General features: G+C 45.0%; 1 protein-coding gene and 1 long non-coding RNA gene across 8 annotated transcripts; one reads left to right on the forward strand and one right to left on the reverse strand.

Moving 5' to 3' along the window:
• Positions 1 to 9: 9 nt before the first annotated feature.
• Positions 10 to 25228, reverse strand: slc4a5a (solute carrier family 4 member 5a). 6 transcript variants are annotated; one of them, XM_037098276.1, is made up of 25 exons: positions 24382 to 25228; positions 23397 to 23624; positions 20809 to 20938; positions 20271 to 20431; positions 18992 to 19144; positions 18435 to 18551; positions 17280 to 17335; positions 15829 to 15986; positions 15654 to 15741; positions 13395 to 13549; positions 12426 to 12554; positions 11861 to 12035; positions 10172 to 10305; positions 9416 to 9687; positions 8179 to 8240; positions 7645 to 7836; positions 7370 to 7483; positions 6224 to 6385; positions 5948 to 6126; positions 5710 to 5782; positions 5141 to 5209; positions 4409 to 4582; positions 3856 to 4035; positions 3679 to 3737; positions 10 to 1075 (listed from the first exon to the last, which is right to left on the reverse strand). In XM_037098276.1, exons 1-25 carry the CDS (start codon positions 24437 to 24439, stop codon positions 910 to 912), a joined length of 3444 nt encoding a protein of 1147 aa, XP_036954171.1. In that variant the 5' UTR covers positions 24440 to 25228; the 3' UTR covers positions 10 to 909. The 6 variants fall into 6 exon arrangements, with proteins under 6 accessions (XP_036954171.1, XP_036954170.1, XP_036954174.1 ...); XM_037098275.1 differs by having other exon boundaries at positions 18435 to 18548; positions 24382 to 24440; XM_037098278.1 differs by having other exon boundaries at positions 910 to 1075; positions 8179 to 8213; positions 18435 to 18548; positions 24382 to 24440.
• On the forward strand, positions 14677 to 20179 carry LOC119019554. Of its 2 annotated transcripts, none has more exons than XR_005075077.1 (3): positions 14677 to 14926; positions 19655 to 19730; positions 20021 to 20179. It is a non-coding gene; the product is annotated as an uncharacterized LOC119019554 (long non-coding RNA). The 2 variants fall into 2 exon arrangements; XR_005075076.1 differs by lacking the exon at positions 14677 to 14926 and adding an exon at positions 15003 to 15130.

Consider the following 25228-nt stretch of genomic DNA (forward strand, 5'->3'; position numbering starts at 1 on the left):
AGCACACGATTTGGAATAATGGAATTTTAATTACATGAATAATATCGGTCAGTTCATGAACATCCATCACGTGTGAGCGTCGTTATTGTCATATTGCATGTGGTGTTGTGAAAGTGAGTTACATTCTCATACAGAGTCACAAATATAAACCTGAACGCTACGTCTTGCACAATAAATCGATCCTTTGCAGCAACATCACAACTTTTGTTTTTTGTTTTTTTTGGTTGTTTCTTTTTGTTCCGGGTTAATGTGCCAATATGGAAGTGTTGAACTGGAGGGAGACGGGAGGGAGAGGAGAGTTGTTCTCTGGGATCAGAGGCACAAAACAACATATTCAAACAAACACAGAAACACCAGTGAACAAAGGCTAATGTAGAAGAAGGCATGGCTTTGTACAGTCGGTGTTACAACCTCGTTATCAATAACTTTGTGCCTGTTTTTCCTGCTGCAGAATCAAACTGTAGACGCAGGCTGATGTGACGTTACTGTACGGTAGAGTTTGTTTGGATTTGCAGTAACTGTATTATAGTACAGTATCCATAGCTATGTATGTATGAAGATAAATATGTTCACATCAAATATAATATTTCCTATACAGCACATACAGATAAATAGTTCCTCTCTTATTGTGGCTATTTACATCATACAAGTAAATAAATAAATTTAGTATTTCATATCTTGTTCGAGCAGTTTCTGTCAGAAATGCACCAATTTTGAAAGCAGATGCCGCTAAAAACATAAACGTCTCCATCGGTTGGATCAGTCCAGCTTCAGCCAGTCTGTTAGTGTCCGTCTGTTCACAGCTGTACCAGCCTAAACTGTCCGTGGATCAGAACCGGCTGCATGGAGCAGTTCGTCCCACACCTCGCTGTGAGTGTTGTTCTGTCAACAAGACATCGAGCGTCAGCTTCATAACGTGGTCTCACTGCTCATGTCCCGAGGCCGGTGGGTGTCCAGGTCCGAGTCGTAGTCCGACTCCATCTCGATCTTGACCTGGGGCACGGGGCAGGCCATCCCTCGGCCCATAGGCATGGCCGGAGACGACGGGCAGGAGATCTTCAGGTGGAGGGTGATGCTGAGGAAGGGGCAAGTTTCTGGTTACCATACAACACTGAGGGGCTGCAGGGAGGAGGAGCTCAGCCACGTGACATCGTGACCTCAGCCGGACACAACAGCAGCTCATGTCAGTAACTGTGTCTCAGTTCAGGGTCTGCATCCTTCAGAGGAGCATTTGAGGGACAATTACATCACTACGCCGCATGAAGGCTCCTTCTTTTCCCTGTTTTTGGAGGATGCACAAAGAGGAAAGAGAGAAAATGGCGACATCGCGTGGCGTAGATCGTCACTTCCACGGGCCTGGGCGGCAGAAATCGTGATGTAAGAGTAAAACATCTGGTGACGCAACCAGGAAATGCTCCAAAGGCTCGACCGTCACATCTAACAACGGCTGATGAGGTTAACAAGGTCTCTGAAGGATTTGCCTTCGAAGACCACAAAGGCCGAGTCCTTCAGAGGACGCAGACCTGAACTGAGACACAGCAAGTGACTGTTGAGTGAAGTGAGCTGCTGGGGGGCGTCTGAGGCTGCGGTGCCTCGTGGTCGAGACCTGTCGAAGCAGGGAAGGTTTCATGTTGTGGCCCGTTTCACATCGAGCTACTTCCTCGTTACTCTGTGCAGTTTTAATTGTGGAAGAAGTCGAACTATGTTTTATTTCCTTGAAACTATGAACAGTGCTGATGCAAAGAGGAAATCGAGGACGTATAAAAGGAAAATGAAACCTTCAGCATCGTGTCTTAAAGAATAAACAAATTATTTTTCAGTCGTCCACAAATTCAACAACAGTTTTGTGTTTGCATCCAGCTGGACTTTGCAAATCAGTCCCAACTTTTTGGATGGTTTGGTTAAAACATGCATTCAAGGCAGGTGTAAATCTTTTTACAGTCGACAACATCTCACAAAATCAAAAACTCATATTAATCAATAAACAAAAGTCAATTCCAAACCATGCCTCTTTCAAAGCAATGCAGACATGACGGGCAATTTTGAAAAATTGTCATTCATATAAACAAAAAAAATACAACCAAGGTCAAACGAGGTATCTGTGTTTGAATGTTCAGCATGTTGAGCAACAGGTGAAACCAGAAACAGCCTCATCAGCTGCAAACGTTTTCACTGCTAGAGATTCAACATACGGAGGAAAAAGAAACAACCAAAACAATGATGCTTGTTGCATGTGGATGATTATAGGAGAAATAACTGGCCTACGATGAATCCTCTCTACATGAACAACAGACTGAATATATCACACATTATTTTTATTCATCTATTTCAATTCCACATGTTCTAACAAAGACGGACGGCTCGGAGACGCGGAGCAGAACCGTCACCGCTCGCTCAGAATATCTCAGAGCTAACAAAACACACATCAGTGAGGAAGTTACAAGATTCAGCGCAGTGAGACATTTTATTTTTTTTTTGAACACATGATGAACACAGTGAAGAGCAGCAGCAGCAGGATTATACAGTTCATGACATCACAATGATCTGCATTGCCTTAAAGTGCATGGAGAGGAGAGACTGAGAAACATGAGAGGGAGCGGTGTGACGGTGTGAATCCTCCCACACGCGTGTTCATAACTCAACATTTGTGTCTAAATGTTGTGGGGATGAATGAAGGAGTGAACAGCACGAACGCGACGGAGCGAACACGTTGGAAAAACACGAGAGGAATCGTAAAATGAAGCAGCAACGCGTGGCTGGAGTCATGCTACGTGTAAACTGAAATAACGGGTTAAAGTTAGCGTGTGATCTTTTTAATCTGAGACGTTTGATTAGCTGTTGTTACAGGATGTAGAGACTGGGCCATGTTTTTAAAGGGCCAGTTCAACAAAATTACAAAATATATCTACATAACTTACCTGTAGTGGCATCTAACGTGTTAACTTATTAATTAAAAGTATTTTGTCCTTTAATAAAACCCCTCCAAGCCCTGACAGACTCCTGCTGTTACATCTTGTTGCGTCGACTTATTTTACATTTTTAAAATTTATAACTTTACGGGAATTCACGTGAACACAAACTGAAATATTACTTTTTTGTTGTTTCAGGTGAAAATATCAGATTTCTGTAACTGTAAACTTTGAATAAAAAAAGAAAAAGTCAAGCATTTGAATTTTATAAAAATGTTTTGCAGCCCGTGGTTTGACATTACAACGCTATGAACTCTGGGTAATCACCAAAGACAAATGCAGACTTGCAGAAAGTGGCCGTAAAGAAGTCAAAATGTCTGCAAGAGAGCCGAGTAATTGCTTGATCCTGTTTGAATTTCACACATTTGATGTTTGTCAGTTTAAAAGATATTTTTTCAACTCAATAAAGTCTCAGTTTGTCGTAATTTAAGTAAAATATCATGTAGATTTGTGTTCAATCGCTCAGTGAACTACATCATCTCAGTGTCAATAATTTGGAGCCACTACTGTTTGTAATTTTTGTAAACTGACCCTTTAACATGTGCATAGTGTGTGTGTGTGTGTGTGTGTGTGTGTGTGTGTGTGTGTGTGTGTGTGTTAGAGGGCGTTGTGTGTGGCAGCGGCCTGGCAGTACGCTCCCCACTGAGACTGAACAACATCAGGGTAGACGAGGTCTCTGTAGGGGATGTGCAGTTTGAGGACACAGTACCTGCGATCCAAGTCCGACTCTGAGCTGGGCGAGTGGTTGGAGTAGACGTGTGGCTTGTCCTGCAGACACACACACACACACACACACACACACACACACACACACACACATCGTCAGAAAACTTGCGTCACGACCCGTCCCTCCAGCAGGGGGCAGCAGATGCTCGAGGGCTCTCACCTCTTCCTCGCTGTCGTCTTGTTTGGGCTTCTTCTTCTCCTTCTCCACATCTTTGCCCTTCTTCTTATTGTCCTCCTTCTTCTTCTTCTCTTTCTCAGGCAGCAGGTCGTCCATCCAGGCCAGGTCGTGCTGGGAGAACACCATGTCCAGCATCTTTCGGACCACCATCAGACCCAGGATCTGAACGGTTTTCAACACACACGGATACAAGATTCGTTTTGTTCTGACTCACATTAAAATTCATCTCACATCCCAGATGTGGTCCAAAGAAGATGAAGCTGTTTGGCATTTGTACATGACATGAACATGAATCACTGGTACACACACACACACACACATTTACCGTCTTTAAAACTCCGTACACTCACTCACATCCTCACAAACCTCTCAGTACCTGGGTGAAGCCTGATGTCAAGCTACGTGCAACCAAACTGCATCAAATCATCTGATCGTGCCGAAGTTAAAACCTTGTGTTAAAAGGATTCAGTCTCTGCCTACAACTACAACCACGACACAACGAGTTAAGATCCATTAACATTTCATCATCACGTACCATGACGGGGAAGATGATGGCCAGGAATGTGGATTTAAGGATCCAGAGCACGGCCAGACACAAGATCTGGACCAGCGTGAACAGGTGAATCTTCCTCAGCGGGACGTGACGGAGGTAGGAGAAGTCGGGCTGGTGCTTGGACGGCATCATGTACAACTTAATCCTGTCCCAGAACTGAGCCGGACGATGAGAAAACAAAAAGAGGGGGGAAGGTCAAAATCTGTGAGTGGCACAGGTTGACTACATGCACACCTACGTGAATGATTAATCCCACATCATTTGCAGTGGATTTATATGCGTTCCAGCTCAGCTCTCACTGTGCAGCGACAGACGAGCACCTGGCTGCAGGCTTTTCACCTCGTCTAAATGCATCCGTGGTTGTAATTGTTTCTCTAGATATCGGCGGTTATAATGAGACACCTGGCCGTCAGAAACACACGCTGACACATTCACTGCAGCCGTCCACAGGTGCAGCAACTGGAGTGATTGTTTTTTTCTTCATTCCACATCATTTGGGAGATTCTAACGAACCCCCCAGAGTTTTAATTTCCCGTGTAATTCTGTTTTCTCTGCCGTCTGTGTGGACACTTTGGGAGCTCGTCTTCCCGCCTGGCAGCTTTGAATAACTTCCCACCTGTTGTTGATGTAAGTGAGATGTCCAGCTACACACACACACACAAAAAAAATCAATTTATTACGATACACGGCTGCAGCAGCTGGCACGAGTCGTACCTGGATCCCACTGAGGGAAGCGACGCCCATGTAGAGGAAGACGCCGTACAGCACGGGCATGGGGATGAACTGCAGGGAGCAGGAAGAAAACGTGTTACAACGGTTGTTACAGGCGTTACAGAGTGTTTATAGACTGACAACAACACAAGCACAGAAGTACAGAGCCAAGAAGTGTCTGAGATTAAAGAAATAATTATGCAATAATCAAATTAAAGGGTGCAATACGTAAGAATCGACATACACATTTATATATTTCACTGGCTGTAGATAGTGTTAGCGTGTTAGCACAGTTAGCTGTGCAGCTAGCCGGCCTACCAGTGGCTAAAGCGAATGTTTAGCTTTCTTTGCTTAAGACGGCCGTGAGATCTACGACATTTTGAGAATAAAACTCAAAACACCAAAGACTTAAACTTAAAAAAATGGCCCCTTTAAGTCTCTGTTCAGATTAAAATGCTCTCAGTTAACCCGGAGATGTGTTTGTCCTCACAGGAAACAGCTCGCAGAACAGAACCGTGTGCTGGTGCTGCTGGACAAACAAACACGCGATTGATCCGCGGTGAACATCATACCTTGAGTACTGGAGCGAGGAAGATGGAGACTCCGGTGAGAGCAAACACCAATATGCCCGTCATTCTTTGTTCTCTGTATAGGAAACATTGATTACAAGACGAAAGTCAATTTCACGAGGCTTCTCTCTCTATTTCATCCTCGAAGGACTGAGTGAGGTTGGATGATATTGCCAGTGGCAGCAGGAAGATTGAACATTAAGTTACAGCTTTCTGAGTTTTTATTCCACTGTGGACCGACCTGACCCCGAGGAACTGAGGCTGCTCTCCGGGAGCGCTCGACTCGCTCTCCATCTTCAGCGAGTCGATGTGGGCGATGGAGATGACGGTGGCGGCGACGTACCAGGGAAGGCCCATGAACGAGCAGGCGGCCATCAGGACGCCCACCCAGAACAGATCCAGATGGTAGCCACATCCTTTCTGCCAGGGGGGGAAACCACACACGGATAATTTGTTATCAGCACAATCAGACCTCATGAAGCTGTGACGGTTGGGATGATGTTACTCTGACGCCGACCTTAAGTTTGTTCTCCTTGCGGTTCACGATGACGGCGCTGATCTGCTGGTCCATGAAGATGAGGATCGTGACCAGGAGGGCGGGGACGAAGCTGGCCACGTAGACCCACCACGGGTTCTTCGCAAACGGCATCACCAGCCAGCCACGATCGGGCCGAGTCGGCTGGTGGGTACACGGACATTTTATAAAAGAATCAGTGTCCAAACTTTAGGAAATTGTCACTCTTATGTCTGTCAATTCGGTACGACCCTGCAGCCAGGAAGCAGCAGGACGCAGTGACGTTAATCATCTGTAAAATATAATGCAACCGCTGGTCAAAGTGACCACTCGCTAGAGATGAACACGTGCTGGTAGGCAGACTTGGCTAAAGCTAGGTTTAGCCTATTCTTGTGTTTGTGCTATGCTAGGTTACGCTAGCTGTCTCCTGGCTCCATCTTCATGTTTAGTGGATAAACATGAGAGTGGTATTGACCTACTTCAACTGTTTATTACATATTACAGGCTGATTAGATGATGGTCCTGCCTCCCAGACTCACTCGTTATCGTCTCCTTTGCCATCTTAACTGGATGGAGACATCAGCGAAGCATTTGCTGTGTCTGAGTTCAGGGTCTGCATCTTTTGGAGGAAAATTTGAAGGGAAATTATGTCACAACGCTGCACGAAGGCTCATCCAAACGCTCCTTCTTCTCCCTGTTTTTGGAGGATGCACCGCTACGATCCTTCGTGGCCTCACATATCCCAAGATTCTTTGCGTGCCCGAAAAAGAAAAAAAAGAGAGAAAATGGCGACATCGCGTGGCGTAGATCGTCACTTTTGTGGGCCTGGGCGGCAGAAATCGTGACGGAAGGGTAAAACATCTGGTGACGCAACCAGGAAATGCTCCAAAGGCTCGACCGTCACATCTAACAACGGCTGACGAGGTTAACAAGGTCTCTGAAGGACTCGCCTTCAAAGACCACAAAGACCGAGTCCTTCAGAGGACACAGACCTGAACTGAGACACAGCAACTGTCTGGCTCCAAACTGGAGAATTTTAAGTGTCAGATGATCATTTTTGATATAAATCATAAGTATGTTGATCCAGTCTGGAAAAGCAAGATATACACAAAATTGAAATTAAAAGAAGTAAATGAAAACCTGCCGTACCTTAAACTCTGTGGGGACGATGAGTTTGGGCGTTTTGAGTCCCATCAGCATATCGAGCCCCACGAACGTCATGATGGACATGAAGATGGAGAAGTCGCTGATGAGCTTCCTCAGCTGAGACAAACACAAAACATTTTCAATGAGTTCAATGAAAAAAACAAAAAAACAAAAACAAAACACATTTATTTTTTATTGCCAGACAAGAAAGCAGGACTTAAAAATCTGAGCTGTGTCTGGCTTCACTTCTCCAAAAATAAAATAAAAACATCCGTCACCTTGGTGGGGAAGTAGCGGCTGAACTTGAACTTCTTGAGGGAGACGGTCATGGAGTACGTGCCGAAGAAGAGGATGAAGGACATGAGGGCCAGGTCGGGGACGTACTTGCAGGACTTTCCCACCAGAGAGCCGCCGTACTTCAGACACTCCTTCTTGCTCAGCTGGCTCCAGTCCAGAGCTGTCACATTCAACTGGGATGGTGGGTGGCAGTGTTAGAGGGGAGACAGACAGGAGAGAGGAAGAGTGAAGTGTTTTGACGGAAGACACGGAGGAAAAAAAAATCGTCAGCACGGATGTGAAGTTAGAAGAGAAAGAAAAAAAAAATCCACGGAGGAGAGTGAGAGAGAGGACGATGATGACGGGACGGACGACGATGAACAAAGGAGAGAAAGAAACAGGAAAGCAAAGCAACTTCTTCGTCAGACAAGAGCCGATATTTAAAACGTCGTTAGTTTGGGTTTCATCTTCATCGCGACTCTATAAAAACACTCAGCAATCAACAAGGAAAGACTGGAATGGAAACAAGCACTTACCCCAGAGACACTAGAGCTGTTATCTGGCATTGGAACTAAACCATTGAAGATCATTGCAGCCACTGTTCGAGAGAGAGAGGCGGGGGGGAGGCGATGAGACGGGAAACAAAAAAGAAGAGTGTGAGGAGGAAAACAGAAGGGAAGTAAAGAAAACATGATGAGAACACGATCTGCTGGACGTGGACTCTCTCACAGACAGACAGAAAGTAGAGGTTACTCACTTGCAAAGAGACGGCAGCCATATTGTTTGTGCATGGCAAAAACAAACAAGAGACAAATCAGTTACAGAAATCAATGTCTGCACGGGTCATTACTGCAAAGTCACTCGTTAAGACTCGGAGAAACTGATCAGTGAACACACAGGAGTTTGCAAAGTGAAGTGAGATGACTGACAGTAAGAAGACAACCTCTGATTCATACTGAACGTCACATTTAAAAGAGTAAAAATCAAGTTAAACATGCTGCCGACGGGACAAACTATGTTCGGAAATGTGCTGATGTCCACGACTACCACTCGTCTTGTCCTCAATTAAAGGCAAAAGACACAAATGCAAAGATTTAAACAGAGTTTGAGATTATATTTAAGACTCCTTTGTTGGTCTTTTACCTCCACAGATATTAAAACAAAACACTTTTTTGGAAAACTGAGTGCAGCTGGAAAGTACGATATTGTTTATGATGTTGTTTTCAGTGAGGCTTCAGGAAAATAAATGAGACGACGGAGGGCAAAATGTCTCCAAAACACCTTTCTGTTGTTTGAACATGTTGATTCCACTCTGCTGGAGTGTTGAACAGTGATACAAGCAGGTTATAGATCTTGTGTTGTTGTACTCGCTCGCGACTGATCACAAACCGAGTCCGCCTGTTTCGACAGAGATTTAGCCGCTCGGTCAGTGTTATTATCTCACGTAGCTCTCTGTCATCATCATTTTTGTTGTGTAACAATACGTCACATTCGACAAACTGTCACAGAAACATGGTGTTTTGTATCAACGACTCTTTTTCAGGTCTCAAATGACAAAACAGATGTTTCTGCCTCAAATTATGGACCAACATCTTCCAAACTTATGCCTCAAATTGACACGTAGGATGCAGATGATGTTCATTTAACATTAGATATTCATCTTACTTGCTACCCTAAAGACATAAACACCACAGATGCCTGAGGAGTCAGTGTACTGAGCCTTTCCTCCTGGATCCTCCCCCCGTACCTCCCTGAGCCAAGGGGTGAACTCACTCGGGTCTGGAGCCAGGCACTCGCACTTGTAGGCGGTCACGTAGTCGGGCTTGAAGTCGGTGTTGATGGGGTAATACTTGAAGGAGCCCACCATCTTCTTGATGGCGTCGGAGATGAAGATGAAGGAGATGAGGCTGGAGAAGCCCTCCTCGGTGAAGCGCGTCATGTACTTGATGATGTAGCTGGCGTCCGTGGCCACCAGGATGAAGCACTGCAGGCAGGAGTGCATCCCGATCCACAGACGCAGCTCCATGTAGTCTATACCGTTGTTCCTGTGGGACGGAGAGACAAAGACAGGAGCAGATGCGTGAAATGGAGACACAGACGAGGCCAGACGCTTTCAGAAGTTTGACCTCTGATGAGTAAAATGAGAACAAAGAGTTTCATCACACAACAGATTCATTAACGCCGTTTCAACGTCTTCATTTGTCTTCTGCAAACTTCAAAGTTCAAGATCAAATATGAGAACCAAATTAGACTTTTATCTGGATGAAGAAGTCGGCACATTACTGCGAAATCAACCCTTTTATTGTTCTTCTCACACCGTCAGGGTCTTTAAACTGCAGCCTGAAGGGAGCGTCGACTCAGAGCTGCGACACGAGCGGCATTTTAAATCAAATCTCTCGACTAGAGTTCAGTGAAGAGGAGTTAACCACAGCAGAGCAGGAGACTCAGCTGTGTTTTCTCTCTATAATCCTCTGATCGACATTAAAGAGGGTGTCTACAGTATCACATTTGCGAGATCGAGACGCTCACTTGCTGAATTCAAACAGGAGCTTTTCAAAGATGAGGATGGGTCCGGTGGAGCTGAGGATGATGAGGGGCTGCCCGCTGAAGAGGCAGAAGACGGACCCGGCCAGAGCCGTACCCAGGAAGCTCTCCATCACACCCTGTCGGAGGAGGAAACACAGAAACAAGCTGAGGATGAAGACGAGAGGCTCTCAGAGCGGCGCTGGTGGGAAACTAAAGTACAGAAAACTTCATCAAACTTCAGACGAGACGAGAGGAAGAGAGGGATGAAGATGTGTGAGGCGAAGCTCTTCTCTGAAACAACTCCAGAGTGTAAATACTTGTGTCGGTGCAAAGTTACTGATGCACAAATACAGTAATACGGAAGCCTGGAGGGACAAATCAGACCGTGTTTTTCCCTGATGATTAGTTTCTCTCATGTGTTTATGACTTGAGAACTGGCAGAAATGTTGTTTTTCTTTTCCAGGATTATCTTTCAAGGTTGCTTAATTTGTGTAAAAATGTGAAAAAACGGAAAAAAAATCAGTAGAATTTATTTGTTTGTTTCCAGTATTTTTGGGATGAAATAAGAAATAAATTGAATCAAATTAATTTGCCCGATTCCACACATGAAAAAAACATTTTCTTTTTTTCCTCCCACACACGACGACAGAATAATATTCTTCAGAATTTCTTTTTTATTTGTTTCACGCATGAAATAAACTATTCTCTATTTTTTTTACGTTGCATGTTCTCACTGAGGGAAAAAAAAGAACTTGTAGAGATTATAAACACAGGAGAGAAAACACATTAGATCCACAATTCTGAAGAATTGTTTTCTTCTGGGGTAAAATAAAGAAATAAAATTAATTTGCTCAGTTCTGCCCACAAAGGGTTTTCATCACTTGGTTCCACACAGTAAAAAAGAAAAAGAATAATGTATCTGTGTATAAATATCATCCTGGCAAAATGTTTTATTCCACCAGTTGCCGAGTCGTAAACACCGAAGAGAAAACAACTCAGATCAGACTCAGAAAATTGATCTCCAGAAAAATATATTCCTGAGATCCCACAAATACTCCGAGTGCAGTAAAACCTGAAACTTCTTCATGAAGCCAGACGCTCTCACCACTGTCGTCTGACCGAGCAGCAAAATCAAATCGATGATGAAGTCTCACAGTCGATGCAAACACATTCGGATGACTGACAAGCTGACACAGACATCACTGGTATCAGGATAAACAAATTAAAAACAGGAAAGCGGAATCACTGCGACGACAAACCGGCGGTGGAAAGGTAAATACATCTTGTTTAACCTGATAAATGTGACGCACAAATTACACTTGATGTTCTCGAGATGACACAAGTTGATTTTGATCTACCGCTGCGACGTGCCTGCGTTCGTGATCGGGTTATGTTGACCTCCACGGCCGCGTCGAATGTGTCGATGTTGAATCGACGTCTTTTGTGTGTTTTTGCGGGGAGGGACGAGCTGAAACGTCTCCCTGCAGATCGTCACACCAGCCTGTCGTCCTCCATCACTCATCACTGCAGACGACCTCATCGAAGGGAGCACGAGAGGCGACGTGTAATCAATTGATTAGGTTATTATAGCGTTCGGCTCTGTGTGTGATCAGAGAAGAGCGTGCTGGAGCTGAAGGAATGTCAGTTTGCTGTGATCTGGTTCTGATTCCTGCGTTTGGGTCTCTGCCGTACCTGGTAGTTGTCGGTAGCGTCTCCCAGCAGGCCGCCGAAGGTGATGGCGTTGGTGATGCATCCCAGGTAGATGAAGAGCACGGCGGAGATGGACTGGATGTGGAAACCCTCGTAGAAATCGCTCGGTAGCCACGGCAGCTTCCGCTTTATGTCCAGGAACAAACCACCACAGAACCTGTTGGGGACGGACAGATCGGTGTCAACGGACTCCAGTCAGTCCAGTCAGCGGACTGAACACTTTCACAGGGAGTTAAAGATCTGGACACACATGTCAAATCTCTATCTTCAAAAGTTTTAAAAGGTCCTGAGTCTCATTTCCAACTAATCAGAAACTCAGAAAATAAAAAGAACTTTACTATCTCTGACTGCAGGGGAACATTTGGTTATAACGCTGCTTTAGGCACCAGTTTGTCCAGATTAACTTTGTGTTCTCAGCTCGTCAGAGAGCGTCTGCAGCTTTTTGGGGAGTTGAATTTGAGCCCAGATAATTTGGTTTCCAGAGTCCCTCTCCGTATGCTGGAGTCAGATCCAGTTTGACCAAAGCTCTGGACAGTTGTTGTCGTACCGTCCAGTGAAGGCCAGCTCCTCTCCGAGCTCGTGTTGCTCCGGCATCTCCTCGTCCTGATCCAGACCTCCTTTTCCTCCGGCCGTTCCGTTCATCTGCCCCAGCTCGTTTAAAGAAAACACAGACTTCCTGCAGGAGAGACACATACAGGGGCAAAGATTCATTAATTCATGTTTGTTTAAGTGCTACTCCACAATGTTTCAGAGGCTTTTCACCACTGCGAGCTTCAGCTAAAGGTTGAACATCAGAGTTTCACCCAGGAAACTATTACACGTCCAAATCATTCAGAAAACTAATTTTGGTTCTTCTGGGCTGCTGTAGAAACAAGATGGGCGCAACAGAAAACAAAAACATGTAGTACACACTAAAACAGAAGAGTTATAAATAAAATACGAGTAAAATAAAACATGTCAAGGATTTTGGTGGAGTTAAAGGAAAGTAGAAGATGTTGATGAATATTTTTAATCATCATTAATAAGATAAAAATAAATTAAAAAAACATCTACAGAGAATTTAAAAGTCGAATAATAGAGGGAATAAAATATAATTTTCCAGAAGAAGCTTAAGCACTCGACACATTCTGGCAAAAAGAGGTCGAGTCCCTTTTGTGTCACTGCTGTGATCTCAGATCAGATCTTAATAACTGCTGCTTCTGTCTCAGTGTGACGCTGTGAAACCAGCAGATTGATAAACAACTGACGGAGAAGATTAATCCTCCGTTGGCCTTTAAACTTCAGATGTTAATAAAAAAAAGGGTTCCTATGATGAGGTCATCCTCCCAACAGTTTCATCGTGAGTGTGATGAACATTATTACACTATTTCTTTTCTAATTCTGCCCCTAAATCTTCCTAAATCCTCCACACGGGACCTCCACCTTTACACAGTCGTTACAGGCGTGTTAGCTCATTGTTCCCCGGACAAAGAGGAGCTTAATGAGCCCGTCCGAGGTGGACGGCGAGACTCCCAACCTTTTGTCAGCCGAGGGGACTTTCTTCGGAGGCTCAATGCGGATTTTGGGATCCCATTCTCCAGGTGGAAGCACGATCACCTCGTCCAAAAACTCATCTATGCCTGCGATGAGGTCCTCTCGATCTCTGGCCTTGTAGGCCACGTCGCTGAAGAGCTGGGAGAGATAAAGGGAGAGAATTTAAGCATCTTTACAGAGTTTATTACGGTTGTTTGCTGCTGCCCTGATAACAAGGACTCGTCTAGGATTTCTGATGCTTTTCGAAGGTCCGTGGAGGCTTGTTAAGCATAAAATTGTGGAGGATTCATTGATGTTTTTGACCCCAGTTGGGTTACATTTAAAAAACAAGCTAATTGTGCCCTGGAAGCACCGAGAGTCAAGTGCACGGGAGCATAACGCAGAAATAAATCAAAGGGCTGATTCTAATTGGCAATGACTCGGGCATTGGTCCAGTTCTTGTTTGACAAATGTTCGCTGCGTGCGAAAAACACATCGCGAGCTAAAAGATCAGAGCGAAGCTTCTGCAGCCGGAGGGGAGGCGGAAACATTATCCCCAGCGTGGTCGCCTGCTGAACCTTCAGTGATTCTCTCCCTCCCACACAAACAGTCTGACTGATGCTACGTTAGCAGCTAAACACAGCCGGTTCTTACTGTATGTTGAATGATTTAATTAAGAAGTGAAGGGAGCACCAGAGAGCATCCAAAACAAGTCTTTCATAATATTCCTACTAGATTGTTTTTTTGTTTTTTTTTTATTTTTACATAAACTGCAGATTTCCAATGTAAAGCTGTTAAACAAATGAATGTTTCCAGCACATAAAATTACCCTGGATCACATAAACTTCTCTTTTTCTCTACTGACGTCTCTCCTCTAGCAGGAAAAGCTAAAAATATAATACTTCAACGTTGGAAAGTCCTCTAAAGTAACCAAAGTTTCAGTACGATATCAGCTCTGTCCCTCTGCTCATCACATTTAAGTGTTGCAAGACATTAGCAAACATGCTAACACACGTACATGCTCTACAGCGGGTCATCAAAACCGCCCAGAACATCACTGGTACCAACAGAACATCAGTGATCATCTGAATCTGTATTCCCACTATAGAAATGATGATATTAAATAAAAAAAGTTTGTCTCCTGGAGATTTCGAAGGAAATTATTCAGACTCGTCAAGAGAAAACAGAGGATATAAAATGTTTAACGGTTTAAGGTTTCCATATTTGTTAGCACAGCATGCTAACAACATGAGCAAACATGACTGTCATGTGCTACTGGCCTGAGATCAGCCTCTCTCTCAAAGACCGGTCCGCGAGTAGATTTAGTAAACATTGTAAATGAAGCGTTTGTCAAACTGTGTGCGACACTGAGCGACTCCGAGGCCTCGCAGTCAGCAGGATGGATGTGTTGTCTGAAATATCAAATCAGCTCGTGTGTAAATTCAAACGTTATGATTTGGATCGGCTGCTCTGCTGCTGTCAGAACGTAATCGAACGTCGAGTCCCGTTGAGACGGCAGCAGAGAGACGATGACGGGTGAGTGGGCGAGGATGTTTTGTCAGACTGTCATCCAATTAGGCTGTAATTTGTGATATACAGTTGGAGCAGGAGACAAAGACATTAGCATTCACCCTGAGCACCATGGCGACAGCTACCGAGATGTTTCACTGCCGTCCCTGATGTCAAGCAGCTAATGTTGCTACGGAGCCGCCGTGAAGTTAAATCTGTAGGCGTCCACAGGTACTACGTGCATTGTGATGCTGTGTAAAAACAGAAATAACAGTTTTCAAATTATGAAAATGTGCCCTGAGTCTGACCTTCCTGCGGCAGGGGAAGACTTATCTCCTGGTAAATTGCCATATTATCATGGAGCTACCTTACCTGCAGGTGAATATAATATTTTCATGCATGATTGTGGCTCTTGCCTGGAGTTAAATCTCAAAAAAAAAAAAAAAAACCCCAACAACCTGTTTTTTGTTAGCACTGCTGTCTTTATGCTCAGTGACGTCGGAGGCAATTAAAACAGCTAGAAATGACGCTCAGGAGCCAGAATGACACGCCCGTTAGCAAAACCACGGGTGACTTATTATCACTGATGGCAATCCTGCTCCCAGCTGATGCTTAACAACCCGCCTCACTTCCATTAATTAAAACACAGCAGCAGGGGGAACTCAGTGGATCAGCGCCACGTACGCGTTGACAACAGATATGTGTTTACTGTGTCGTTATCGGCGTGTGACGAAGGAACGTCACGGACACTTACATCGTCCACCATTAGCGTCGCTATCGCTCGACCGATCTCGTTATAGGACTTGGCCTTTCCTTGAGGTCCCAAGAGAATAAACAGGAATCTGCGTGGTAGATGAGACAACGTGTGAGGTCATGTGATTTCGATGGCGAGGGGCTTTTTGTTTGAAGAAGCTGATTTTTGTTCTCACCTGGTGGGAACGGGGACCTCGGTCAGACCTCCTAGCGTCGTGGCTTGAGCCAGACGGACGAAGGCGACGAAGGGTTTGTTGAGGAAATCCACTTCGCCCACCAAGACGTTGGACGCCTCCGCATCTCTGGGAATCTTCTTCATGAATTTATTCTTTAGCTGTAGAAAAGTGGAGGGGAGAGGAGGCGTTTTCCATCAAAATTCACGTTTCTGTTCATGTTTTTAAGGCATTTAATCACAAACTTTTCCGATAAAACAAACATTTATAATTCATTTTCTGTGTTAAAAGTGTTTATGCAGTCAGCACTTGTTACCTCAGGCGCTCCGACGTTATAATGAATTTTTTCACTATTAACTGACATTTTTTGGGGAAAAACATATTGATCGATTAAGAAAATAATTGGTTGCAGCCTCACAGATGTCCGTACCTGCAGGAGCTGCTGCTGCCGCCTCATCTCCCGACAGTGATCATTAAACTTTCCCCTCCGAATCAGCATAACAACCTTGTGTTCTTGTTTCCCCGAGCGTTGAGTAACAGGGCTGCCGAGCTAACCCGACCTGTCTGATTGCGTGTAAAGGTGTGGCAGGAAATTGGACGGCAGCACAATAACACTCGATAACAGAGAGGCCGCGCCAATCAACCCGCAGCGCCGATCTGAGTGGATACATGTGAGGACCCGAGCACGCGGACCAGGACCATGAGAGGCCCGGTTTATCAGAGTGCCAGCTCAATATTGATCCAGACACACAAACACACACACACACACACACAAACTATCACTTGTCCACTGTCACATGTGACCTACTGTAGGCCTGCAAATACAATCTGAACATCCAGCCGACCAGCTCATAACTGGGGTACTTGGAACTGGGCGACCGGGAGCTCGTCCTCGCTGTTTAACTAACAAATAAATAGTTCAGAGTCCACGTCGCTCGCTCCCCAAACAAACACTCGTTCATTATTGTTTGTTCATTCGTCATCGCCGTGTATGACACTTAATCCCTGACCCGTCTGTTTTTCAAATCCTAGCAGCCTAATCCGAGCAGCGGCGGCGAGGTTCGAGCATGTGTCACCGGGTTTAAGCTGCGTTATTGCGTCGGCCGCAACACGGTGGGTGAGTTATGTGTTCGCACGCTTCCTCTATCACCAGCCGTCACCTTCGCTTCGCCACCGAAATGAAAAGATTGATGACGCACTCGCCACTCCGCCGGAAAAAAAAACATTAATTCACCACAACACAACGCCTCGCTGAGACGTGCGGGAGGTAATCTCACCGCTGATGGAAAGCAATTCGGCCATTTTTGAACATTCCCAGGGGCAAAAAACTCAAATATATAAAACCAATCGCTTCAAGGAAATGTTGATTTTAGAGCTTGTTTTACCGACTGACCAGCATCTGTAATGTGTGAAGTGTGTAAAGAGACGTGCAGAGGAGGAGAGAGATGAATCACCTGGTCTGTGCTCGGAGTGTCTGCGATATCGTTCATACTCCGACTCTGAGCGTGACCTGGAGCACAAAACAACAACGTTACTGTAAACTGTGAAACAAACTCAAAACTGAGACGTCGCTGAAACAAATGAAGATATACAGTTAGAATAAATACACAGAACAAGGTAAAGCTGTAGAAAGAAAAATAGCAAAAGAGTGAGAATAAAATCTACGCAGAAACTCGAAAGTCGAAACACAAATCATCCCCTCGGTTTCCAGGATGCCAGCTGAAGATTAGAAAGCTCCGGGGAAATCTCAAGGCCGCAGTTTTATCACGCTGACACGATGTACTTGACTTTTTCATGAGTTGTTTCGTCTGACTGGTTGTTTTTGTCTCACAGGGAGGGAGCACTTTCACAATTTTGTAGACTTTAACGTCTCAGTCTTGTTTGTGTCGGCCGGTAAAACACTACGTACTGTAGATTTAAGGGTCTCTGTATCTATGTTAGTATTTAAATACAGAGGTTTTTTAAGACTGTAGTGATCAGGGTTAGTCTCTAAAAATAAGAAATGAATCTAAATGAACCAGATTTCCCAGCTGGGATTCAGTTGTTTGATTGTTGAAATGCTCCAAACCGGCACCTGAACCGCCTGGGACGAAAAAATGGGTGATTGATCAAAACCAACTGAAACTGAAGAGCTGAAGACTGAATCAGCCGGACTTCAGCGGCCGGTTGTTGGAAGGAACTGACAGGAAGCCGGTTCCGATTATTCTGCCAGTGTTTGTATGTTTGTCGTATTTAACAGAATTGGTCACATTTGATGGGTGAATGAAACCAAACGGGGTGAAATTTATGGATCTTCTTATCGCTACAAGACTCATGGTGGTTGTGAAATTGGTCAGAACTTGTTAAAGTTTCAAAAAATGGGAAGCGTAAGAGAGTCAGATTGTCACGGTGAAGCAGAGAAGACGGACTACGACTGAACTAACTGAACAAAGTGAACTAACGCGGGGGATGAGATGCAGCTGGAGAGAGGCGGAGAAACACAGGTGAGGGAAATACAACACTGGAAGGAGGGAAGGGCTAACGAGGGGGATGGAGGACAGGTGTGGAGGGAACAATCAGCCCGGTGAAGAAGAGAAGAAGGGAAACTAAAAGGACACAGTTAGACTCACGCAGGCGGCCGTAGTTGGGCGCAGGCTGCTGTTTCATCCGGAGGTCCTCTGTGGATCGGTTGAAGTTGGGCGCCGGGCCCGGACCCGGCGCGCCTCTCGGCCCGACGTTCCGACCTGCTGATAAAAAAAAGCAGGAGGGGGTTCAAACGTAAACAGACACAAACAGAAACAGAGCTGGAGGTGACGCGCTGTGATTTATCTAGCTGTGTGCAGCCCGGCCCGGATGAGATGAGGAAATGCTACGGCGGTAATTAACTCATCAAACATTAATACATCCCCTGTGGAGGATATGAGCCTTGTTGACTTCACTCATTTACCAAGTCAGTCAAATAAACAGCAGAATGAATTTCTCACAGGCTACGAAATGATACGTGGGATCAGAGTCGACCCAGGGTGTGTTTTCCTGTGATGGCATGTCACAATTACTGCTTTCTACACTGCACAGAGCAGAATTAATCATGGACTTAGAGTAAACAATGAAAGAAAGGCTGTTGTAGGTCAGTAAAGTCTCATCCAGGAGGAAATATTAGTCCCATAATGTCACAGCGGACACTCACCGGTAGAAGAGCTGGATTTGCCGATGTCGGCTAGCGAGCGGTGGATCGGCTTCTTGGTCTGGTGTCGATGTTTCCTCAGCAGGACGAAGCTGATCTTGTCCCTCAGCTCTGGAGATATCATGCCCTCCTCGATCTGTCTCTCAATGATGTCGTCTGGAGGAGAGACACATTCATACGTCACGTGAGGATATTCGACAGGATGTGACACAAAGCTGACATACGAACTGAAACCTTTCCTCTAAACTCTCGTGGAAACATTTGGAAACATCAGTGTGTGTTCATGTACATACAAACTGCAGTGTGCCATACAGAGCTGGGAACCGCTGCCATCGATTCTGTTCCATCGACTGGTTAATTGACGTATTGAGCGCTCTATACGGACACATGTGCAGCTTCCATTTTGGCATGTGCTGAGCAATATGGAGGGAAAAGTGGGAGAAGCATAAACTGGCAGTCGTGTCGCTGGTTGTAAATGGTTCGACACGCAACAACAGGGACGCAGGTTGTACATAAAGTATTAAACTTTGACCTGATGCAGGAGAGTAGGTGGGCTAAGTTCATGGAGTAAATGAAGCTGTGTGCACATAATGTTTGGAGGGAGCGGAGAAGTCTGCACGAAGTACTAAAGTTTTGCAATTTAACTAATCTTTTGTTTCTGTCCAGCTTCTTTGCAGGCGACACGCGGCGACTTCCTGATGTGATACGAACTTGTTAGGCTTCCTGCTCGATTTCATGTTTTGTAAGTAAACATAACAGACTAATAATAAGTAGCTGTGGAGGGAATATTGCACCTGTCATTCCTGTTATTAGCCTGCAGGGTTAATGTCAGTAGAGTTATAATGTCAAATATATTAAATATGAGGTGTTTGTGATGTTGCCTGATGCTCGACTGCTCATAAACAAGCTGATTCCGAGCCGTTAGACTCTAGACTCAGATTTCACAAGAAATAAATAAAGTAAGTGTTTAAAGTTTTGGGCGTTTAAGCTGTAAAACTACTTGTTTATGATGTTTGTTCTGTCATTTTCTAGGTAGACAATCAAGAAAGAGCGTCACAGCAAATGAACTCAGGGGAGACGTTTCACAAAGTGCTTCCAATGTGGAGTGACGATCATAAAGATATTGGACTTTGGGGTTTTTAAGGGAGCTAAACTGGCAAACAGCTTCCTGTGAAATACGCCTCTAAACAAGGGAGGAGTTTGGTTTGCTAGCTAACGCAGCAGGCTAACGTTAGCACACAGTGGCTGAATGTGTAACAGGACAACATCTTCAACATCTCACCAACGATCTGAGGCAGCGAGTAGCCCTCCAGGTCCAGAAGCACCGTTCCCGTCTGCAGACACGTCCTGAGCTCAAACAGACTGTGCAGCGACAGCGTGGACACGTGGGGTTTACTCCATCTCTCTCCTCCCTCCTCCACCTTCTCCTCAAACTTCACCCACCTGAAAGCAAATCAGAGCGAGGAACAGGTGAGGAATACACAACCGGAGGGATTCCTTTGAGCCTGGAGCTCGGCTGGCTCGTAGAAACATATGAATTTGACCTCAGTTGAACCACAGGGATTAATTTTTCTAACCCTATCCTAACAGCAAAGAAGAAAAAGGTGTAAATCTCTTGTTTTTCATCGTTCAACAGTCTGGAAACTATTTGCACTTCAATTTTTTTTTTTTTTTTTTAAATCTGCATTTGTACCAGTCAGACGTGTCGAGTGGGCTGCACAAAAGGAAGCTGATGGAGGTAATTAACTGTACAAAGACACGAGCAGCAGGTATATATGAGCAGACTGTGACGGTGCTGTGTCTGTGACTGCGGCCTCCACCTGGCAGACTCCTTCCACTCCAGCTCGTCTCCTTCTCGCTGCAGAGTGTCCATCTCGGTGAAGAGCGTCGGCGTGGGCATGTCGTCCTCTTCGCTCAGGATGTAACGTAGCCGCTCGGCCGCCGGAGACACTTGACGGAAAGGAAAGGAGATGATGAGTGAACGGGTCTAGTTGTGGCCTTCACGTTCGCTGTAAGAAATACAGGATGTCCCACATACTGATGGAGAGTCAAGTGAATGTTCAAAGTCCTCAGAACATTTCTGGAGCCTCACAGTTTTCTCCTAAACAACATTAACACCCGTGACCCACGTCCGAGCTCGTGCACCATCTTCAGACAGCACTCAGATGGAAGATTATAGCTTAAAAGAGGTTGTAAATCATGTGTCTTCACATCAGGTTGAGGCTTCCAGAAGCTCGTTGAAGTCTCCATCTACACCTGCAACCCTGTTCTGTTTTTCATTTTCCAGGCGAGTCAAACTGACCCTGAATGTTCATTATGATCTCCGATATCACTCCACTTACAGCCTGTTTAAAAAGCAGCTGCAGGCTGCTGAATGTCACGCCACGTATGCTTCCTATACGGCACGCGCAGTAACGATCGCAGTATTGATACCTACATCCAGATCACATAGTGCTACCTGATTATAGGTATTCAATCACGAGCTCGCTGTACTTACAGTCCAATTCACTGATGCACAGTGGCCAAATTGCCCCCCCTCCCTCCCCATATGTACATGAGTGGTGCTGCAGGGTAATGAGCTGTCAGTGCTGCTAACGTATGGACTGAGCTGTACAGTAATTACTGAACACGGGTCGAGTCGACTGTATTGAAGCTCTTTATTGATGCCGACTAACAGTGAATTCCGATTAGAAGTTATTCTTTCTGAATGACAACGCGCTGGTGAAATCGATCGTGTGAAAACCAGAGAAGAAGAACAACATTCAGGAGCATTTAAACATTGTTTGATGGAGAAAACTGTTTCTCAGTCTGGGGGGAGTTGTTGAGCCCCAGCAGGGGGGAGACTGAGACTGATTTATAGAGAGAAAATACATTATTTTAAATTAGTTTCTTCCCCTTTTATTGAATCGTAAAAAATGTGGAGGAACTGATATATTTTGTTGGCTAAGAAGTCTACTAACGCCTCCAGACTCACTGAATACTTTGGCTGCTGAAGAGACAAGAACACAACTTAAATTCCCACCAAGCAAAAACACATCCGACAATGAAAAGTCTTCAGTAGAGAGCCGGAGTGGAAGATTTTTAGACCAAACGACGTCCACAATTGATGTCTTTGTGACGTCCTCACAGGGTTCAAAATCAAAGTTTTTGCTATGTAATTTTATAAGAGGCAGGTACTTTACCAGGACAACTATTCATTAACTTTATAAAATACCATGTTTTAGTCATCCGTCCTTCATCAGCTGGGCTCGTATTTCAAGGTTAACATGGTATAAAAGCTGATGAATAGCTCACCTGGTAAAATACAGGCTCTTAAAGGTTGATGCTCGGGGTTAAAATGTCTAAAATTCGAACCGTGTAACGACGTCACTTCAGTCGTTAGTGAGTGTTGGACGTCTTTCGGATGTTGTTGCTCAGCGGGTTGATGCTTTCTCTCAGGATGAGAAACATCAGAGTCTATTTTCCCAAAAGCTCCAGACTTTGTCTCAGTGGGTCAGTGGGATTTTTTCTCTCCCGTTGTTGATTCGTACATTGTTTTTTGCCCCTGCTGTAATCCTCCGACAGGTAACCAGCGCTGCATGCATTATTTACAGTCGTGTTGTGAGGCCTGCTCGCTCTAAAAGACCGTGTTTAGGTTTGCAGACCATCCAGACGTCGTAATACACCTCCGCTGCGTTTGCACTGCTGATTGCAACACATCGATTTAAGCAAGACAAGTTTCCCAGCAGCAGAACTCTGCCAGGCGACTCATTACTGCGAGCTGTGACAGAAGCTACAAACCGTCAGTGTTTCAGACTCCTGCTGGTCGCTGCTCACACTGCTGGAAGGAAGCAAAATCAAATCAAACGCACAAATGCAACAATATTGTAATACATGACACAGTGTGTTGCATGTCTGTGGCAATCCTTTTGGAAAGCCTTTTTTTTTTTTTTTGTCCTGGCAGCTCTCTGCAGAGGACCTGCCCTCTGCACCACACTTCACTTGAGTTATTTGTCAAAGACTGCAGCCGTACTTCCTCCATAATCACAGCACAGCACCTCTCCGCGAGAGGCAGAAGTTTTATTAGAGGCTTTTTATAGTTTCCTCTTAATAATAGAAGCAGGTGGAGAGAGAGGGGTTTCTTAAGAACTGTCACCTCCATCATTTTCTTTTCTTTTAACCCTAACAAGCTGAACATTTTACTTGATTCTACGGTGACACATTTCTCTTCCACCCTGGAGGATGTGTTGTCACCTGTGTCCGCTTGTTGGTTGTTGGTTGGTTGGTTTCTCAGCGGTTTTACACGAAAACTACGCTACAGATTTCCACGAAACTTGGATGGAGGACGGCTGTCGGCCAGGAATAGATCCCCATTAACTTTTGGTGCGGGTCTGGATGAAGACGCCAGGCCTCGGGTTATAGAACTTACTTGTGCGGTTGATGTCTTGGAGACCCTGCTCGGTTGAATCCATAAGTCCTTCCTCTATATCGATGTCTCTGTAGCGGTCCTGCTCGTGCTCGTGCTCGTGGTGTCTGTGGTGGCTGTAGCGTCTGCTGTCCCTCTCCATGTCGGAAGCCTCGCGACTAGAGCGCCTTCGCCTGCGCTTACGTCGATATCCTCGAGGCACTGGGACGCCGATGTAGATGGACTGATGGTCTGGGGACAGATACAAACGTTTCTAAGTTTCTTAAACGATTTCTCCCAAAACCGTTGACCGACTGATCGTCTATTGAGTTCCTTCATTAATCTCCTCAAGTGAGTGTTGTCAAAGCACTCTAACAAACTCTGAATAAACAACGTTACGCCTCATGTTTGCTTATCAGCAACAGTCTCTGGGAGGATCACGTGTAAACTTGAATCAAATCTATCCAGAATCACTGCAGCTTTTTCTCCCTGTGATTCAGCGTATGGTTTGTATAATCCCCCCCGTTTTGCAACAAAAGCCGTCATGATGCGAGTTTTGGATCGTCTGCTGGCAATTAAGTTGTCACTTTAAAAACTAATTACACACAAAACTCCACATGGAATAACTAAACAAAAGGGAGACGCAAACCAATATCGAACGTCTGGAAGAAGAACGACGCCTGTGAACCTGCAGCTCAGTGTGACAACACACACACACACACACACACACACACACACAACAATCTTTGTCGCTAATTAGCAGCCGATTAACAGCCTCACCCACACAAACTCTCGGAACAAATTAGAAACAAAGAGACAAATTAGAAACTTTAAGTTGATGTGAATTATCGGCTGTCGCACGATGGTATTAAGAGACATTAGGACAACGAGTGTAATGACTTAATTTCCTGTGTTTATTATCAGAGGAGTCTGTCTGTGATAGATTTACTGTAGACATGAAGCGCGCACACACACACACACACACACACACACACACACACACACTCACCCTCCTCCTCCTCATAGCGAAGGTGAGAGACGCCCATCCCTCTGTCTCCATGCTCCATCCTGAAGAGGAAGAGAGGCAGCACATCATTTCAAACAGTCAGAGAGAAAGTTAAGTCTGTAAATGTGTGTGTGTGTGTGTTTGTGTGTGTTTCAGTGCATGTGTGTGTTTGTGTGTGCATGTGTGTTTCTGATACCAGCCTGCAGCCTGTTCACTGACCTCCATGTTGGGTTACAGTGCGGATCGATGGGAAAATAATTAAAAAAGCGAGGCCAAGTCGATGGAAATGTGCTTAATTAAAACCAAACGCGAAGATAACTTGTCGCACGTGGAGCCGATTCACACATCGAGCGTCCAGCTGCGGTGTTTAGGGGCCACCCTGTTCTAGGTTAGAGATCATATACGTTCACTCACTGTTTTTATCTGCAGTGCCGTCGATGCAGGTTTATTTTAAATTTGGCCTCGTGTCGATGGGAATTGGATCTGCTGAAGTTATTAGAAGACAGATGGCAACTTTCAATTTTTCTGTGAATAAAGACATCGCAACATGTCCGCAGATAGATATTGACCAGAAGTAGGACAGATCGAATCCAACACACGGGGGTGTTAAGTTAGCAGCAGTAGGCTAAATTATTGAAATCAATCAATATGACATGTGGTCTTTGAAAGTTATTCTCGTTCTTAATGTTCAGTTCGTCTTTTCCAGCCAGGCTACATTACCTCCCTCCCTCCGTCCGTCCGTCCGTCCGTCTGCTTTCTGGTGCAGCTGTTTTATTTTTTTATCAGAAAAATCTTCCCTGAAAACTGGACTGAAAAATATGCAGCTGTAAAAGCAGAAGGAACGACCCTC

The sequence above is a fragment of the Acanthopagrus latus genome, chromosome 5, assembly GCF_904848185.1.
Source record: "Acanthopagrus latus isolate v.2019 chromosome 5, fAcaLat1.1, whole genome shotgun sequence".
Taxonomy (NCBI): domain Eukaryota; kingdom Metazoa; phylum Chordata; class Actinopteri; order Spariformes; family Sparidae; genus Acanthopagrus; species Acanthopagrus latus.

Excerpts from the sequence above, each read along its gene's own strand:
- slc4a5a (XM_037098276.1), bottom strand. The coding sequence starts at position 24,439 with ATGGAGCATGGAGACAGAGGGATGGGCGTCTCTCACCTTCGCTATGAG. Across the intron at positions 20,939-23,396 it reads CCAAGACATCAACCGCACAA|TGTCTCCGGCGGCCGAGCGG; the intron begins GTAAGTTCTATA and ends CTTTCCGTCAAG. Across the intron at positions 6,127-6,223 it reads GCAAGGAGAACAAACTTAAG|AAAGGATGTGGCTACCATCT; the intron begins GTCGGCGTCAGA and ends CCCCCCTGGCAG.